At 48.5% G+C, this 20,309-nt stretch overlaps 1 protein-coding gene across 4 annotated transcripts in view; it reads left to right on the top strand.

The window, feature by feature from the left end:
* GNAO1 (G protein subunit alpha o1) overlaps positions 1 to 20,309 on the top strand; it is a 164,460-nt gene that overhangs the window by 78,102 nt on the left and 66,049 nt on the right. For all 4 annotated transcript variants that reach the window (XM_057493402.1, XM_057493401.1, XM_057493400.1 and 1 more), the window contains exon 3: positions 7,872 to 8,013. In XM_057493402.1, the coding sequence (XP_057349385.1) occupies positions 7,872 to 8,013 (142 nt within the window). The remainder of the gene's footprint in view (positions 1 to 7,871; positions 8,014 to 20,309) is intronic.

Raw genomic sequence — 20,309 nt, 5'->3', positions numbered from 1 at the left:
GAATAAAGAAGCTTACAGAATATCCTCCAACAAGCCTCTAAATTACTCGAACTAGAACTTTGAAGACAAAAGAAAAAAAAATCCTTCTGTTTTGCCGTAGAAAGATGTTTTTCCCACCTGCTATCACCAGGGCCTTCCCTTCCTCCAGGGAGTGCTAAGGGGGATGAGATGCTTATGGCACAGTGGAAGGGCCTCAGGGAGTTGTGTCCCAATTCTACTACAAGCTCACCATGTGCCTGTAGGCAAGTCTCTTCCCTCCAAGTCATACTTTCCTGCCTGGAAAATGACTGTTGCTGTGTGGGCTTCCCCAAGGAGGACTGCTTCTTATCCCCAACAGGGGGCATCATCCTGTCCCAGGTAGGAGTATGACGTTTGTTTTCATACAGTCCCAGCGTTGATTCAGGAGTTCATCAGTGTCATTAGGAACTCCCTGTGCCCCTTTGATCTGCCATCCTCAGGGTGGTGGCATTTAACCTCATGGTCGCAAAATGGCTACCATGCCTCCAGTATTTACTTTCTCACACAACCACATATAAAGGCAGGAAGCCAGGGAACGGCTGGTGGAGGGACAGCTAGGGGCAGGGAGGCAGTGGGGAAGGGAGGGACAGCAAAACTGTTCTCAGAGACCTCTCTCTTTGGACCAGGAAGGGAAGTTTGTTCTCAGAGGCGTTTCTAGCCACCCGCCATCATCATTCTCAATTGAACTGGATCATACGGGTCACTCTCAGCTGCACAGGCAGCAGGGAAAGGAGCTCGTCATGCTGAGTAGGGAGTGGCTGTTGGGTGACAGATGCCATGCCATACTGTTAACTTTCATGTCCTCAGCACTAGCCTTACCATATAGCAGGAGAGCCCTGGGAGGGCTAGGACCAGGCCTCATAGGCTTTGAAGTCAGGTAAGATCTTACACCAGCCTGAGCCCAAATGAAACATGTCAGGAAACTCCTATTTTGATTAATGACTTTACCCCTTTTCACTCCAGTCTTCTCTCAGGGCAAAACGATCCCCCTGTTAAACACAAAGTGTCTGTCTCCCATTGGAAATGATTTGTTGTTCCTTCAAGTAACAAATGCACATGTTTTTTAATGAAGCAAACATATAAAGAAGAAAATTTTTTAAATTACTGAATGCCATCACCCAGAAGTGATTACTGATGGTATCAGTAATCCATAGCTTTTCTCTCTCCCTCGTCCCTTGACACCCCTTCCTCCTACCAACACCATCACATGCAAATGTAGTTGATAAAAATAGCTGCACAGGACACATATTCTACTCTACCTGGTGTTTTCATTTCACAATCCTATCCAGGTCCAATGCTCTCTGATAAGTTCTGTGGAGCCCGTAATTGCTGGTATGTGGCTCATTAACTCGCTGGCATCTCACTGTTCACTGTTTGATTTAAAATGTGTTCTATGAAACCAGGGTGGTCCTTTCCCACTCTGCTGGGAAGGGTGTGTCTCCAGAGCCATATCCCCATCACTGGTCAAGTCTCCCTGATTGTTGGAAACCACCGTCAGTGGTCACAAGTGGCACTGACCTTACCCTGGGCAGCCAGCATGTGACTCTCCAGCTGTGATCTGAAATACATTTTATAACATCATTTAGCAGCCCCCAGGTTAGGAAATTCAGCTTTTCAACCCACTGCTACTGCTGTGATGTTTACGAGGTAAACGAACAGCTTCTGTGCTCCAGAGAGTGCCCACTCTCCCGGCCCCATCTGCCTGGCTGTGGCTGTGGCTGTCAGCCATGCTTCCTCCCCAGGTGGCAGTGGTCCTCCAGTCCCATGGACCCAGGTCATGTCCTCTCCTCAAGAGGACACACAGGACACCCAGCCAGCTGCACTTTCTCCCCCTGCCCCACTCACCTAATATAACAATAACAATAATAGTAAGAGCCAAACTGAGTGAGTGCCTGCCATTCCAGGCACTCTCCATTACATACCGTAGCCCAGCGAGCAGTCAGTGTCACCAGGCCCATTTCTGGGGAAAGTTGAGGGAGCAGAAGCACAAGCAGTTAAGGAAATTGCCCAGGCACACAGCCTGTGTCTGGCTTGGAAGCACCCCCATAATCTGGGTCCTTAAAGGGACCGTGGTGGAGGATGGAGAGTCCCAGGGCAGGGGAAAGGGTGCTGCAAAGGGAAGCAGAGGAGAGGCATTGAGCCCATCCTGGAGATGGAGTGAAAAATCATGCGTTGCAGCAGCTTAGGGTCCATGACTTTGTGAACCTCCAGAAAATGGGGGTAAAACTCTGTGTGTCGATGCATTTGTCACAGTGTGAGGCATCTGTGGCTCACGGGGGAATGGCTGCCGGGCTGATGATCCTCCAAGGTCCCTTCCAGCTCCCAGGCTTGTAGCTCTGTGACCATATAAGGCCACTGTGCCTGGGAAGTCTCACTGCAGCCAAGGGCAGTCCTACACTGAGAGGGTGAAACAGAGAGCAGAGGGATCCCTCACCCAGTCCCCGTGCGCGGTTCCCCTGGCAGCACCAGAGCTGAGGCCCGGGAGACCAGGGGTCCCGCCTTGGTTGCCTCTTCCCAGAAAGCTCAGACCTGCTCGTGCAGGCCTGGCTGCCGCCCTCCCTCTCTCCCCATTTCCGTTTGAGATCTCCCTCAGACGCGTTGCCAGGTTTCCACAGTCCAGCTGGTGGCTCCTGTCCAGAGTCAAACCCTCAGGGCTGCAGAGTCAGCCCTTGCTTGTTGCCCGTGTTGCTTCTGGTTTGGTAGCTCAGAACTTGCCAAGTTTTGGGTGGGCACCATTGCAGCATCCAGCTTGGCCTTCCTTGGCTACCCTGGGTCTGCAGATGCAAGAAATCTGGTGGGTTCCCACCCCGACACAGACAATCTGTCTCGTTTAGTCTTGTACATCTGTGTGCTTCTGGCTTACTGAGTTCTGCTCAGAGCCCGGTCCTGTGCGAGGTGATACAGAGAGGGGGAGCTGACATGGGCGGGATGTGGTACCTGATCTCCAGGAGCTGACAGGCTGCTGGTAAATACAGAAAATTAATAAACGAGTCTACCAGGAGGTGATCTCAGATCATTGTTGTTATCAAGATACAAAATATATTTTAGTCATGACTTATGACAGAAGCCCAAGTCAAATTAGTTAAAGCAAAAATAAGGGAATTATTTGACTCGTGTCACACAAAAATGTAAGTATAGGGTTGGCTTCAGGCATGGCTGGATCCAGTGGGTCAAATGATGTCCCTGGGACTTGGTTCTGCCCTCTGCCATTCACTCATGTAGACGAAGACCAGTTCATCCAGAACCATTGCATGTGAGATGCCAGAGACGCCACTGACTGTTGCTAAGGTGTCCCATGCAGCCCCACTCCTGCTTCCCAAATGCTGCCCTTGTCTCCTCCAGGGCTCAGATCTGGGCTCTCATAAGAAGTCAAACCCCCCCAGCCTGCCTCTCTCCCAACCAGACACCACCTCTCCTTATCCCACACTCCTTAGATGGATAGCATAGACGGTGTTCTCATGCTCATTCTGTATGTGAAATCTCTGGACTTTATGGAAATCTAGATTTAGGGATCCAGAGCAGAAGAAGCATCCCTACCTCTTGCATCTGCCTGGTGGTCACAAGCAGGGCCTCGAGTGTCACTTTGACACTTGCCAGCTGTGTGACCTCAAGAAGGTGGCTTAACCCCTCTGAGCCTCGGCTCTCTCATCTGTAAAGAGGAGGTAATAGTTTTTATGTTGTAGGATTGTTCTGAAGAGTAAATGCATGTAAAGTATTTGGTACAAAGAATAAACCCTCAAACATTTAGCTGCTATGACTATTCTGTTTCTTTTATACCACCAATGAAGGAAATTCTATTTGGGGGATTTAGGCTTTCGAAGAGAATATTATTACTAATAGCTACCATTTATTATGTACTTACTATATGATAGGCACTTTACATTTATTCCTTGCGGATGAAGAAACCAAGGTCCAAAAGGTTGAATCCTTTACCAGGGACACACTACAGTTCAGTGATGGAGCTGGGGTCACCCACACCCAGCTTGCCCCTAAGCCCTAACCACTGCTCTACTCTGCCTCTCTGGAATGAGATGGGGAAGTGAAAATAAAACGACTTTAAGTGATACTTGCAAGGATATATTATTCAAATCAATGCTAGGGGCAAAAAAGATGAGAAGGAATGTGGTAGGAAAGAAATACTGGAACGGCTTGTACTGAAAAATACAGTGTTTTTCTCTGAGTGGTAGGATTCTGAATAATATTTCTTTTTGTGTTGCTCTGTATGGTCCAACTTTTTAGTGTTGAATAATACTTTGTAGTTAGAAGGGAATATAAAACACTACACTGAAAGAGGAAGTCCTATTTTAAGCTAATACAAGCTGGTTTGAAGAAGTTACGGAACTAATAATGATGAATTGAGCAATTTTTTTCCTAAACTGCATCATTTCTGCAAACCTCAAGTGAAGCTCTTTTATCTTGGGCCACCCCAGGCCCCAGTCTGAGACCTTCCAGGCAGTATTCTGCCTAGTCCAGCCAGAAGATTGAGGTGTGGAAGAAAGGACTGTGTACTAGGTGACCTGGGTTCTGCTCCTGGATCTGGAGTGAACTACTAACAAGAGTAGGCCAATTACTTAATTGGTAATTGGTCTCAGTTTCATCTTCTGCCAAATGGGTATAATAAAAACCTACCCTCCCTATCTTATTAGGTGGTGTAAACATTGCTTCTAATGGTGATGAAATATTATAGTCCCATCCTGTAGTGAAGGAAAATCCTATAGGCAACCAGGGATCCAGAGAGTATTCCCAAGAGAGTGGTAAGGGCTGCTGGTCCAAAATAAAGTATGAGAAATTCATTGCACTGGCTTCTTGGGAGAGGGTATCATGGGGACCAGCAAAAGCAGGCTGCACTTCTCAGGTCACACCAAGGTCCCACCTTCTGAGGGGGGATCTGGTCATGGAGGCTGGGTAACAACTGGCTTTTTTGTATAACTTCTTATTGGTTGGGCTAGAGTTCACACTATGTGTCTTAACATCTCCTGCTTTACCTTCAAGTGATAATATACTATTTCATGTAAAATATAAGAATTTTTCAACAGTATATTTCTCTTTTATCCCTCCCACTCTTGTGCTAGTTTTGCAAAGTTTTACTTGATGTAAGTTATAAATATCACCATACAGTTTTCCTTTTTCCTCTCTTTACTTCAGTTGAATATTTATTGTTACATCTTCAAGTTCACTTACCTTCTGTGTGTCTAATCTGCTATGAATTAGTATTTCCATAGAGTGAAATTTTTATCTCAGATACTGTATTTTCATCTCTAGATATTCATTTGGGTCTCATCTTCATGTTTTCCTTTAATTTCTTGAAGTATTTTAAATAGATGTTTTAAAAATCTTATTTGTTAATTCCATTATCTCTGTCACTTCTGTGTCTGCTGATATTGACTGAGTTTTCTTCCAGTTATGGGTCACACTTTCCTGCTTCTTTGCATATCCAGGGATTTTTTTATTGGATGCTGGATATTACGAATATTAAATTTTTAAGTGTTGTTCTCCTTTAAAGAGTGTTGGACTGGGTTCTACCAGACACTTAAGTTACTTGTGGATCAGCCTTGATTTTTTGAGGCTTATTTTTAAGCTTTGTCGTGGCAGGTCTAAAGTAACCTAATGTAATCTAGAGCCGATTTAGCCCAACTGCTATGACATGAGCCTTCTGGAGTCTCTGCTAAATGCTGACGTGTTCAACAAGGACTCCCCACTCTGGCTGCTTGGAACTTGAGCATCTCTCAGCCTTGGCTGAGCTTTGGCAAGTGTTCAACTCATAAGGCCCCTAATCCTTCCTCTTTACCAAGCTTGTGGAGTTTCTCCCTGTTCAGCCACAGACTCAAGCAAACCCCTATTCAAACCTCTAGAGCTTTCTCTTTCTTGTAGTTTTCTCTCTGGTACTCTGCCCTCAAATCCAAGCCATCTTAGCCTTCTTTAACTTTTATCTTTATTTCATCAACTTAATAAGACCACTGTGCTCTGCTGGGATTCTCCCTCCTTGCCCTGAAGCCAGGCAGAAAGCCAAGCCAAGCCCAGGACTCACCACATCTGTTTCCCTTCTCTCTGGTGTCACAGTCTTATGCTGCCTACTCTCCAGTGTCTGAAACCACTTGTTTCCTATATCTTGTCCAATTTTCTAGTTGTTTACAGTGAGAACTAGCAATTCCCTTTGCGATTCCTCTGGGGTAGAGCACCAATGATCCAGTCTGGGTGTACACTTCTTCAAGAGACTTGTACAAAAATGGACTTAGGGCTAATAAAAACCAATGAAAAGTCAGTAGGGTCATTCTAATCTGCTTCTTAGAAAAAGTCAGGATAAAGACTCACAACCCAGCACCAAGTCAAATTTTATAACAGGAATTACTAGTGACCATCCATTGATGAATTGATAAATAAAATGTGGTATATTCATACAGTGGAATATAATCTGGCAATAAAAAGAAATGGAGTACTGATATATGCTGTAACATGTGTAAATCTTGAAAACATTGTGCTCAGTGAGAGAATAGTCACAAAAGATCATATCTTATTATTACATTTATATGAAATGTCCGGAATAGGAACATTTATAAAAATAGAATGTAGACTAGTAGGGAGGGGGTGGGGAGTGGCTGTTAATAGGTACAGAGTTTCTTTTGAGGGAGACAAAAATGTTCTAAAATTACACTGTGGTGATCATTGCGCAACCTTGCAAATATACCAAAAAATGTTGAATTGTATACTCTTTAAATGGGTGGATTGTATGATATGTGAATTATATCTCAATAAAACCATAAAAAATCAAAAAGAATTGTTAGCAATTTTCCCCTGCACTAAAGATAACGAAGGAGTGGAAAGGACCTGGGGTGAGGTGGAAAAGATGTGTCAGCTCCTATGCTGGTTTATGCACGTGTTGCGTGTTGCAAGTAGCATTCCATCTTGTACTGAAAAATGTGACCACAAGAAGGTTTACATGGTTTTTGGGACTGGGGGCTTACTAATGTTGGATGTTAGTCTTAAAATCCAATCAATATTTCTTAATTACTTAAACTATTAGAGCATTCCTACAAAGTTTTGGTTTCATCCTCACGTTCTAGTAGCTTTCTCTCCTACCTGGGATCCTGTCACTAGTGAGCATTCATTGAGTGGCGCCATCTGCAGAGAGGGGACATTAGGGTGTGCCTAACCTCAGTCCTGACCTCAGAGGAACCTGAGAACAGGAGAGGGAGTGTCACATGGTCTCTGAGAACTATAATTTCACTTTCATGTCCCTGCTTAGAGCCACCAGAAGAAGGGTGACACAGAATCAGGTTCAAAACAGCCACGGACGGAAGAGTAGGCACACTCTCTGTGTTGACTTTCTGTTGTCAAAGATGAACACGGTTCATTTTCATCTTAAGTGAGTCCTCTTACCTTCATTAAAAGCACTGTGAGTTTTCTGTGAAAAAAAAAAGTTCATTTGCAGGCATCCTGCAGGGTTTTCAATAATAGACTCTTGAGTGGACATTTCAGATGCCAAGTTTTGCTTAGAAATACTAACAGCCAAGATTTATTGAGTGCTTGGTGTGTGCCCCTCCTGTTCTAAGTACTTTCAGATATTATCAACTCCTTGTTGACTGATGTTTCTTTATATATATATAGGGAATGTAAAAAGACTGCATTTCTTTTTTCCACTCTTCTTTTTTCAGGTAAAATCTTGAGTAATTTGAAATGTTTCCTTCAGATTTTATGGTATTAATGCAGCAGCACAGTAATTCAGCATCCAAACTAGCCCAACCCTCAGGCAGTTAAGCCAAGAGGCTGGCCGCCGGGCTTTCACGTGCCGGTGCCCTCGGTGCCGAGTGAGGGCAGTGCACTCATCAGGTGTGGTGTGTGTGGTTTTTCTCTAGGATCATCCACGAAGATGGCTTCTCTGGAGAAGATGTAAAACAGTACAAGCCTGTGGTCTACAGCAACACCATCCAGTCCCTGGCAGCCATCGTCCGGGCCATGGACACTCTGGGCATTGAATATGGTGACAAGGAGAGGAAGGTAAGCCGCAGAGCCTGTGGGCACAGCGAGCAGAGGGCCTGACCCCGTTACCCCACTGTGCCCCTCTACGATGCCAAGCTGCCTTTCGGGAAGGACAAGAGACCGTGCTGTCTAGGAGAGAGAAGGCTAGTCCCCAGCCCGGGCAGGTGTACCGGTCCTTCTGGCAAACACAGCCAAACAGGGCTTTGGTGATGGGCAAATACTCACAGAAAGATCACCAACAAAGACAACAGCCACAGAATCCCGGTGGGGGCCGGGGAGTCATAGGTGAGAAAGGGTTGAGACTCTTCTGAGCTGGGACCTCCCAGCCTGTACCAGTACCTGGCCTTGGGCAGTTAACATGAACAGAAAAAATATTTCCTAAAGCAAACAAGGCCTACCTGGTCACCACTCCCCCTCCTTAGGAGAGCTTTCCTAGCCTTGCTGGGGGTTGGGAGGAGCCATCTGACTTGACCCTCCTTCCTCCTTTACACCAAAAGATGTGTGTTCTGCTGCCTCAGATGAGTCTGAGGGCATAAGAGAGACTCCTTCCTTTAGGATGTCAACATCTTAGAATGGGCACTGTTTTTCAGTTGAGTTTTCAGGCATCTGATAAATGGTAAATGGAATAAGTCTATCAAAGCTCTCATTCACAGACATTTGCATTAACTGTAAGACTGAACTATACACAGCTACTCCGGCAGAGCTAAATAAAGGGGAAGGAGGGAAACAGCCTCAGACAATTCTATCCCAAAGTGGCTCTCTGTGCCCGGTGGGATTCTGAATCCCAGTGATCGTCTCCCTGTAGTGTGATGTGTGGAGAAGGGAAGCAGGTGGAGGTCTCTGAACACCTGGGCCCCACACTGGAGTCTCTGGAAGGAGAGCATTAATCTCTGATTACTGTGTGATTCAGCTGTGCATTATATGCTCCTCCTGTATTTGCTAAAAATCATCTCCCTCACAGAGGAGAACTATCCTCTCCTCTGGATCTGATAAATCATCTGTGACAGATAGTTTTAAATGTAAAATTCAAAATATTTTATGCACAAAATCCTAATTCCATGGGGCAGAGTCATTCCAGCTCAGGTATTGGCTCTTCCAGGTACAGGGGAATGGGGTGACTGGGAGTGTGTCCAAGGCCAGCCTCGGATGGGGAAGCCAGGCGCTGGCAGGGGCCAGGGCTCCATCCGCTGCTCTGCTGCAAGGCCAAGTGAAGAAGCTGGTTCTGCAAAAGAAGCACTTTCCCCTGGGGGACTGGCTTTGGCTCGGCCCCAGAGCCAGGGCCCATGGAAAGAGGAGTGCTGCCCGTTCTTCAGCCTCACTTCCCTTACGCTAAGGGCGTACTAATGTGTCAGGCCCTGTGCTGGCTGCTAGGGCTACAGGAATGAGCACAGAGGGATTGGTGCCCAGGGAAACCGGACAGTCGGCAAATACCTAGAATTAGCAAAGATGGTTACCGGGCTTCATTCATTTTCACAGTAATGGTCACAGCAGTAATACAAATAGCTATCATTTGTGGAGCACCTACTAGCTGCCAGGCACTATGAAAAGCACTTTACATATATTAACTCATTTTAATTAACTCAGGCATTAAAGCGCAGAGCAGGAAATGCCTCATCTGCTCTTTGGACACGGGACAGGCCACAGGCCTTTGGTGTCTCAGTCCCCCTTTTGGCTGAAGAAAGAGCACGGTGCCTGAATCTCAGTTAACCAGATGACAGATACAGTACAAAAGGCTCTTGTGTCCATAGCAGACACACACACACGCATCCATCCACAGCCTGTGAGATCTTGCAAGAGGATGTGTGTGTGTGTATGTGTGTGTGTGTGTGTGTGTGTTCAACACCATGCCCACCTCCTAGCCAATTTTCCTTTCCAAAAAACCCCTGCCCTGATTATAACCAAACAAAGTCAGTATGACTTTGGAATGCTTTCCTTCTTCAGTTTTGGAAAACATTCATTGTTCCTGTGGGATATTTTCCCCCCATTTTATTACCCTCTACGGATAAATGATTGCTAGGAATATGATGTATTAAGAACTATATGGTGGGGCCCCTGGGTGCTCTGTGGCTGTGTCTCCTCTGTGGGGTAGTGGCCAAGACAGCCCTCAAGCAGGAGGTGAGGAGAGGCTCCAATGGAAAGGGAGACTGACAGCAGAGTGGGGGCTCCCTGGAGGGACCACTGGACTTGGTAGAGGTTGAGCCCAGCCCTGCCATAGCAGGTGACACTGTGGCACACGCCAGACCCATCCCCATGGCAGCACAGTTTCCAGATCTTGGGCACCTTTTCCCTGTGGTTTCACCTCCAAGGAGCAGGAAGGGACAGTTGGCCCATGACTCAGGCCATGGTGAGCCAGGCAGCTGGAGAAGGAATTTCCTGGGAGCAGGCTGGCACGGATTTGCAGTCGGGGCAGCTAGACACAGAGACCCCTCTACATCAGTCTGGGTGGGGAGGGAGGGCAGCTACTTCAGGATCGGGTAGCCAGGGGAGGTTTTCCTAAACCTAGAGGGGACATTTGTGATGAAACTTGACCATGGGAAGGAGCCAGCCATGGGAGGAGGCGAGGACAGAGGCTCCAAGCAAGCACCAAGGCCCTGAAGGAGGAGTTAGCCCAGTGTGTGGGAAGAGCGAAAGCTTCTGTTCAGCCTGAACTGTACCCTGGGGGAGGGGTGGGGCCCTGGGGCATTGGACTCCCCCCAGTTAGGTCTCCCTGCAGCCAGCCAATTGGTGCCCAGATGCCCTGACCCCCAGAGCTGGGTCCCCAAACTCTTTCCTCTCTCAGACCCCCAGGGGCTTCCTACCTTGATCTGTTGTTTGGTTATTAGGAGAACTGCCCCATTCAGAGCAGACCCAGTTTGATATTTTCATCTCTAAACATCCTTGGCTTCCCCACCTCTGCCATCCTACCCCTACCCATCATGGGGTATTTGGAGGTAGACAGTCCCACACCCAGCTCCTGCTCTGACCAGCCATCTCTGCACTCCCATACAGAGAAGCATCTAGAACCTTTCTTGCTATACCTCGTTAGAATAGGTGTCCCTGACTTCTCCTGGAAGCTGGCTCACCACCTACCCTGTTCCCACAGAGAAGGGATTACTGACTGGCATATCCCTTGGCCTCTCTGTTGTGTAGACTCAACCCAAGCCTGAAAGAACCTCCACATGGGGCAAACCATAGGGACCCCTTTACATCAGCCTGGGGCTTCCACACCTTCTCTTCCTCCTGGAATGGCCCCCACCCCAACACCCCACCCCTGTTCAGTGAGGATCCACTTATCTTTGGGTCACCTCCTCACCCCAACAACCAGCACAGTGCTCAGCACATAGTAGGTATTTATAAAACATCCCTTGAGTGGAATGACATGTCTAACTTTCTCAGTTTTCAGAGAAAAAAGGAATGTATGTGTAATTTCATCAATGAATGAACAGATGTCGACTGAGTAACAAGTTGATGTGTAGGCTTTGTGCATAGCCTGGTGCAAAGATTCAGAGGTATGTGAGATGGGGCTTTTAAGGAGACAGTCATCTCTAGGGAAGACAGGGCTCACAGGCTGAATGAGTGTGGCCACTCCACAAGGTGGTCAAGGAGAGCTTCATAGAGGACGTAGTGGCCGGAACTGGCCTTGAACCCGGGGTGTGGCTTGACAGGAGTAGACCTGGGTGAGGAAAGGGACTTGAAGCAGGAAGAACGTGAGTAAAGGCAGTGGCTTGGTGGTACCCAAAGGAGAGCTGATCGACAGAGGAAGCCAGTGAGCAGAGCGGAGTTAGGAGATGACAAGGTGTGGGAAAGTTGTAAGACACAGGCAGGTCCAGCTTGGGTGGGCCTCGGGAAGTGTGCCAAAGAATTTGGGTTTTATCTTGTTGGCAGTAGGCTGCCGTTGATAAATTCTGAGCTGGAGAGATATGGGCTGAAAATGAGTTTTAGGAAATCACCATGGTGGCATGTGTAGGACGGACTAGTAGTGGGGAGAGACTGCAGGTGGGGAGGCAGGTCAGGAAGCTACAGTAATGGACGCAGACATGTGCGTGTCTCCTTGTGGGTGGGAAGGGAAGGGCAGCAGAGTACCACGTAGTGATGAAAGAAGGAATGGTGCCTGGTGATCCAGTGGCTGGTGGGGCGCTAGGATCAAGATCTGGAAACTGGATGGCTGGGAAGAAGGTGAAACCTCTGGCAGAAAGTCAGGAGACACGGGTGGGCTGGACCAATGCAGTGAGTCCCTGGCAAGCAGAAGGATCAGAGAACTGAAGCTCCAGAAATTAAAGCTGATGATAACAGTGGCTTTCGATTTTTTATGTTCCAGGGCCTGTTTTCAACAATTCACATTCATCAAATTATTTAATCCTCCCAACTACCTGTGCAGTAGGTGCTATTATTATCCCCATTTTGTAAGTGAAGAAAATGAGGCACAGAGAGGCTAGGTGACTTGCCCAAAGTACAGTACCAAATGCATGTGTGTATGATATAAACAGGTAGCCCTGATGAAGCTGTAATCCATGTGGGTCAGGTCCAGAGCAGAGTTCCATTTAAATAGGCACAGGACAATCAAGCAAACAAATCTTTAAAAGAATCCCATTCTTTATTCCAAGTCCCTCCAAAAATATGGAAAGGAACCCTAAGGACAACTCCCGCTGCTTTGCTCATGTATGCCCTCTGTCCTCCTGTCTGTCCCAGCTCCACTCTGTTGAGCTGCGGTCTCCAGCTGACCGTCTGTCTACCCCAGCCTGGAAGGCTCTCCCTCTCCTGCTCTCTCCTCTTTTCCCTACCTTTCCCCTGCCTCTTTCTGCCTTCCTCTCTTCTTGCCTGTAAAGGGTTCCCTCTCCTCTGCCTCGCTCCCTTTCTCCCTCTCTTCCTAGGTTTCTCTCTATCCCTATCTCACTTTCCCTCCCTCCCTCTCCCCTTTTCTATCTCCCTCACCCGTCACCACCCAGCTCATTACCATGTAAATTGTCTGAACCTTTGGAGCTGAGTTTCTCCCAGTCCTCCTTCCTCCTGCCTCAGCTCAGGGCCTGCATCTGCGTCGCAAAAGCAGAGAAACATGTCTGCCAGAACTGGCCTAAAATGAGACACGGAAGAAAGGATGGAGAACTGGACAATCACAGAATTAGAAGGTTCACTTGGACCTGTGCAGGGATGGGGAAAGTCTGTGAACAACCCCATGTTAATAAATTTCATCTCACACATGTATATATAACATACAAAAAATGTATGTATGTGCACATACATGTATATTTGCACATGTAAAATATATTGTAAACTAATGGGATAGTAGCAAAGAAATAATGCCGTCAACTTGTCTGAGGCTTTATTTAGATGAAAGTACCCTCATTTTCATTTGTGGACCATCTGTGCACATGCTTATTTTTCTCACTAAATTAGAAACTTCCTTGAGGACAGAATGTCGATCGTGTTCATCAAGTACAATGACTGACACAAATGTATTGGATGCTGTGTCCAAATCCCAGCTGTACCACCAACTGTATGGTTCTGGGAAAGTTATTTAAGCTCCTCAACCCTCAGTATTTGTGTCTGTGAAATGGGCATAATCTTAATACCTTCTTTGTTAATCTGCTGTAAGATGAAATGAGAGAATACATGTAAAGTGCTTAGGATAGCATCTGACACATAGAAAGTTCTCAGCACATACTGTATTGTATTTTTGTTTTTGTTTTGTTTAAAATTATGATTATTGATAAAATGATAAATTTTCCTCACAGCAATCTAGTGAAGAATGAGTACAGTTTTTTTTTCCTGAATTTTTCAGCTTAGAAACAGAGGCACAGGAACTTAATTGGCTGCCCAGGGTCACTGACCTAAAGAGAACTAAGAGCTGGCTGGACCTGCTGCCCAGTGGTCTTCAGTCCACCAAGGGGCTTCATTAGAACCATCCCCCCTAGGGATAATGGCATCTATTGGGGGAGGCAGAATCGAGTTTCCCTCTTAGTTTGCACAATGTCATTGGATCTCCTCTGATAAAAAGGATCTTGACCTTTAAGTTGCATAGTGGAGCTCAGAACCCTATCTGTTTTTAAATCAGGGAAACATTGTGTTGCCGTCTCCACTTTGCAGTACAGTTCACCCGTGGTTTGTGTGAATACTGAAACAGACAAAAACAAGGCTGCTCTCTGGTCCATGTCTGCCTGAGGTCCCGGGGACCTGGATAAAACCTCAGTGGCAGTTGTCAGATCTGATGGGGTCTGGGGGAGGTGACAGATGAAGGCCTCATGCTCCCATGCCCAAATCGGAGGCCAGGAATAGGCTTCCGCTGGGCAGTATCACGTATACCTGCCAGGTGCTGGGCACTGAGGCCCTCCTCCTGTACCGGCCCATGCCAGGCCCTGCTCTGACCCTTTCCCTGCCCAGATTAACAGAGCTTGAACTCCTCCACTCAAGACCATCTAATTCTGCTGCTCCAATTTGCAGGTGGGACAAAATAGTCCCCATCCAACCCAAACAGGAAAGGTACTTTCTCAAGGGATAATGTAGCAGACGTAGGATTAGACCTTAGGTTTTCTGAATTACTGTTCAGTTATCTTTCCATCTCATCAGGCTGCCTCAAATCACCCAGCCAATGTGGGGTCCGTTTTCTTTCATTCCGTTGACCAGTTAGTCATTCCAGAAATACTTATTGAGCATTCTGTTCCTGGCAGACCATGCATAGCATGGCAGCATTAGCTACAAAGATGTAATGATGTAGGGACTCCCAAGCTTGGGGGGTTAAGCCCTGCCATAAGAAGCCCGAGCCCTGGCCACTGGTACCCTGGCTCAGGTGGCGGCACCAGTCTTGTTCATCTGCACGTTCCCCCGACTGTCTGCAGGTGTGCACCTTCTTGGCCGAGTGCTGGGCTAGGTGCTAGGGATAAGCCTGTGAGGACAGACACAGCCGCTGCCCTCAACAGATGCGTCCATGGAGGAGGGGACGAAAGGCTTCTGTGCATGCCTTCTTGATCTTGACAGCTAGAGCAGGGTGCCTGGAGCACTCATCCATGCAGACATTCACGTCATGGTGGGTGAGATTCAGTCCCTGTCCCCAAGGAGCCCAGACAAGGAGGGCAAATGCTTCAGCATGTCTCACTTTCATGAAAGTGCAGCGATGGGAACACTGAGGTAGGTGATGATGATGAAGATAATAACAGCGACCTACCTCAACGGATCCTCTGAGGATTAAATGACTCACTAAGTTACAGGCTCTTCGAGCAGGGTCTGGCACACAGTAGGTGCTCAGGAAAGGTTAGCTAGTATTAGCAGTGTGTGCTTTGAAGGGAAGGAGGGAGGCAAACCCTCTGGGCAGAGCTAAATAAAGGTAGTGCAGGGGCCGAGCTCGCAGGAGGGGCCCTGCTCTTGCTTGGGTTCTCTCCTGTTATTAGCTGTCCGTCCTAGAGAAACAGTGGGAAAGCCGAACAGGCTTGAACGATTCTTGCATGATTGGCATTTGATGACGAGATCTGATGAGGGGAAGGTGGGGGTATTTCTCAGCTGAGTTTTGGAGTTTACCGAGAACTAAGCAGAAAATGTTTCTTCTGAATCTTGTAAAATGCTGAGCCCCTTGTGGTAAGCCAGGTGTTGAGAACACGCTAGGTGCTCCCTTGTTGATGGAGAGTCACACTGGGCCTCTGGGTCCTTGGCATGGACTTGAGGGGTTGGGGTCCAGGCCCAGAGATGAAAAACATTCCTTCAGGAGGCTGGGCTGAATGTGCTACACCAGGACCTGAGGAAGTCACTTTCTGGACTAAATCACTGGAAAAACAATTCATTAGGACAAGGCCCAGCCCTTCCTCCCTGAGGCCTTTGCTCCAGATGCACCAGGCCAAGTCAAACAGACTCCCTGACCTTCTTCTTTAAGAAGCAGGGGGAGATGCCCTTATGGTTGTGGAGGGAGTCCACAGGTGAGATTTCAGGTAGCCATGGTCTTAAAGGCAAACAAGCAAGTCACATAACTCCTCTGAGTTTCTGTGTAAGTTAGGGTGTATTTGGCTGCAAGTAAAAATCATCCAAGCAACAGTATCCTCAACAGTAAGGGCAGCCATCGTTCCCTGGCTAGGGAGTCCTAAGAGTCAGCAGTCCAAGCACTGTTCCTGCAGCTGTGCAGCGTCGGGGCCTGGGCAGCACGTCGACGGCTTTCGGGTGACCTTGGTTCCAAGGTGGCAGGGAACACAGCCCCCAACAAGGAGTCCCAAGGCAGGAAGAGGATGCAGGCCAGCCCAACTTGTCTGCATTGCCCTAGCAGCAAGGGGGCTGAAGAAAGCAAAACTGGCTTTTTTGCCACTCTAGTAGTACACACAGGCAAGGGAGAGGGAGTCTGGGGGAGTGCCCTGCCACCCTCCCTGAGAATCGGGTAGGAACACGAAGGTGGCTGAGGCAGCGGAAGCCCTGTCTGAAGGCGGGAGTGGCAGTGGGTGCTGGCGGACGGTTTTCCTGAGTGGACCGCTTTTCCAGGCTGTGGCAGAGGTGGATCCTAGTTTCTCTCCAGGTTTTGCCTTTATTTTCTGACTGTCTTTGCAGGCTGATAACAAAAATACCACAGACTGGTGACTTAAGCAACAGACTTCTAATTCTCACAGTCGTGGAGGCTGGGAAGTCCCAGATCAGGTGCCAGCAGATCATGTGTCTGGTGAGGGCTTTCTTCCTGGTTTGCAGACAGCTGTCTTCTTGCCATGTCCCTCACATGGCAGAAGGGACAAGGGAGCCCTCTGTGGTCTCTTTTAGAAGGGCACTAGCCTCTCAGCTCCCCCTTCTAATACCGTTACACTGGGGATTAGGTTTCAACATATGAAACGTTGGGCAGGGACACGAACACTCGGTCCATAGCACCCATGTAGGCTCAGAAACTAGAATGTCATCCTAAGGGGCACCAGAGACAAGACAACAGCTGGGGGCAGGTGATCCTGGCAGCACAAAGCAGAAGGTGAAAGTCTCTGGGAAGAGGGTCCATCCAGGAGACCCCAGCAGGGCATGCTCGGCCTGGCGCCTGCAGCCTCAGCCTCCAGCCTAGCCTCTCTGGCCCCACTGGTCCCTGCCAAGGCCCAGCCAGCCACCTGGCCTCTCTAGACTTCCCTTCTGTCTAGACCGTGCTGAGCGGAGTAGGGGTGTGAGGCTGGGCCACCACTGGTCTTTGCTTGTTCGTTGCCTGTAGAAAGGAACATGGAATTTTTAAAAGAAATGGAGGAATTTAAATAATTCCGTTCTCCAAGGAACGGAAGATGAAAACCACCGGCAGTGGTGCCTCGCACTTGCGTGCTCTCTCTTTCTCTCTCTCACTGGCTCACATTCCCTCCTCTTTTCCTGTAAGCCCTTAATTACTCTGATCTGAGGGCAGGAAAATGTTACAACTATGAATTTAAATATTCCGTAACATCAGGATAACATCAGGACTGAGGGGGTCCCACATTACAGTCCTTCCCTCTGCCTTCCCCACCCCTACCTCTGCCTGGCAACACCACTGGGGGAGCTGAGAGCCTCCTCTTTGGAGCAAGAACTCTGGGTTAACATCCTTTGGGCTCAAAGTGGTTGTTTTAAGGTGGCAAATGGGCTCAAGGAGACCTCCCAGCCTTAGAAGACACAGAGAACAGCTAAGAGAAGGCTGCCTGGCCAATGCTATTTTTTGAGGCTCCCAGCATATTGAAAAATATAGAATTCCCAGAACAAGTTCACAAATTTATGGTATATTTTAAATGTGTTGACTGAATAAATCAATACCTTGCACCCACCACAAAAGCACTGCTATATAGTTGTGTGACCTAAAAAGTAGTCACAGAATTTATAAACTACTAATTCACTGTACAGTGCCAGGTGTGTGGTCCTATAGTGGGATACAGGGTAAAGCTGTGTGGTAAGTGCTGTTGCCTTTCTCTCTCTGACTATGAACTCACTTAGTCCAAGCCCCAAATTTGAGCCCTTTGTGAATGCGTGGTCTCTTCCTGGTAACCCAACACACGCCTGGGGACCAATGAGCTGCATTTTGGCTCACTGGGGGTGTCAGGGACTGAGAAAGGGGTTAGGTTCACTTTCTCAGTTAGGGGGAGGCAGCAGACCATGTGGGTGAGACTGAGGCACAGGTAGGGAAGGGGTGGCCAAGGTGGCCTCTGGGTGTCTCCGCAGCTCAGAAGCCATGCTCTGTGTGTGCTGGGCTGGGGAGCAGGTAATGCCACACCTGTGGGGAGGGAATGGCTTTCCTGGGAAAACCAGGACCCGTGGGCCCCTCCCACAATCACACACACATTCATCTTCTGCCGGACTCTGTTTCCTCCCGTTTCATCTTTGTTTGCAAGGCAACCTGCAGGGGTCTCATATCACTGCCAGAGATCCCTCTCTGGGTAAGTTAGGGCACTTTTGATGGCAAGTATAGAAGACACAGTCCAACTGGCTTATGAAAAAACTGACTCGCCCAGTGATAGGCAGTGTGGAGGCAGAGCTTGTAGTGCAGGTGAGGCTGGATTCAGCAGCTTGGACGATGCCCCTGGCTTCTCTGTGCCATTGTGTGGCTTCACCAGAGACTCCACACAATCTTTCCCTCCCTTGCAAGACAACAGCTTCAGTTCCCCCTGACCCATGAGCACCCCAGCACATACGAGCATGGGGGGCCCTGTGCAGCCTCTTCCCTGAGCAGCCTCCTGAGTTCTGGGAGTCCCTCTCTCTTGTTGGCCCTCTTGATCACATGACCATCATTGAACCAGTTACTGTGACCAGAGTTCTACAGGGGTAGAGCCAGGCTTTGGAGCCAAAAAGACATAACCTTGAACACTGGCCCTGCTTTTCACCAGCATTGGACTTCAGGCTAGGCATGTGGCCCACTCAACCTCAGCTTCCTCTTCTGGAAAGTGAAGGTAATCATAATATGCCTACTCACAGGTTGTTATGGTGAGAAGAAGTAACACACGTTGAGAGCTCAGCAAAGTTCCTGGCACTTGGTAAGTACTCACTGAACAGCCACTCTTTTCATCCTTACGGCCTGTTTAGTGAAGAGGCAGGACTAGAAGCCTGGATGTAGCAGTTGTAACACTGGATGAAGAGTTCGTACTCAGGCCTCTGAACTCCTGCAGGTCAGAGAGGTGACCTCATCCCCTCCCCAAAATTGCCTATTGGTTCCAATCCCGGTTCTAGTCTGATCTCAGGCTTGGGAGCGGTGTCCCTCCACCCCTGGCCCTCTTGCGGGCTTTGCAGAAGGGGAGCTAAGAAGGGCTGCTCCTGGGCTAGGGCCCAGCAAGGCTTGAGATGCCAAAATAAATAGAGTCAGGGAGAAAAGAGGCAAGACCCCAGAGAGGAAGAGAGAGGCAGACATCACTGAGTGCCAGTCACCTGGGGAACTCTTGGGACAGTTCTTCATAAGCAGGAAGGGTTACCCACTGGGTGTCCCAGCATCAGTGGGGTGCCCAGCACAGTTCCTGCCACAGAACGGGTGCTCCTTAGATGGCAGCTACTTTCTTCATTTTCCCTAGGGCTATCCATGGCTCTGTGAGTGCCATCCCATGGAAAAGCCCTCCCCATCTCCTGCCTTGAAAGTGTCTTCTCCCCCTCCTGAGTGCCCATAATCTTTCTCGTTCATTCACTCATTCATTCATTTGAGAAATGTGTTGTGGCCTTGTATGCACTAGCAGTGTACCAAGCCCTGAGCACACAGGTGAACAAAAACTAAGTGGTACTACTGTTCCCAAGCTTAGTCGGGGAGAAAATGGGCACCCCACAGTGACTCCTGAGAGCTGTGAGTGTCCTGACAGCAGGCCTGGCCTGGCTTGTGCTGAGGATGAGGCATGTGACCAAGAGCAGAAGGGACTGGCAGGAGTGAAAAAAAGGAGAGCAGGAGAGAAGGCCAGAACGTTGCAGGCAGGTAGAACAGCATGTGCAAAGGCTCTGAGGTGAGGCATCCCCACCAAGTGGGGACAAAGGCCAGTATGACTGGGGCCCAAAGAGGAACAATAGATGAGGCTAAAGAGGGAGCCAGGGGCCACCCACCTGAGAAGAGCTTCTTGGCCATGCAAGGAATTTTGGCTTTGTTCCTAGCTCAACAAGAAGCCACTGAAGGTTTTAAACAAGGCCAAGAAAGGCTTATGTCTAAAGGGGCTCACGGTGGCTGCCGGGTGGAGGACAGAGAGGTGGGCAGCAAGAATGGCAGTGGGGAGAGGAGCTGAGGGGCCACTGAAGGCATCTGCAGATTGAGGGGGACAGTCTGTCCCGAGAGGGAACTGGCCTTGTTCTGGGTCTGCCCACTGTCCACCTGACATGGAAGCCCAGGGCAGCCGCCACATCACCCTCCCCAGACCATGAACTCCTCCAGGTGCACAGCCTGGCCCAGAGCCTGCTGAACCCTGCCAGTGTGTGTAGGG

Source organism: Manis pentadactyla, chromosome 15 (assembly GCF_030020395.1).
Source record: "Manis pentadactyla isolate mManPen7 chromosome 15, mManPen7.hap1, whole genome shotgun sequence".
In the NCBI taxonomy this organism is placed as follows: Eukaryota; Metazoa; Chordata; class Mammalia; order Pholidota; family Manidae; genus Manis; species Manis pentadactyla.
Note: the sequence above shows the minus strand (reverse complement) of the source record. Positions and strands in the feature narration are given on the sequence as shown.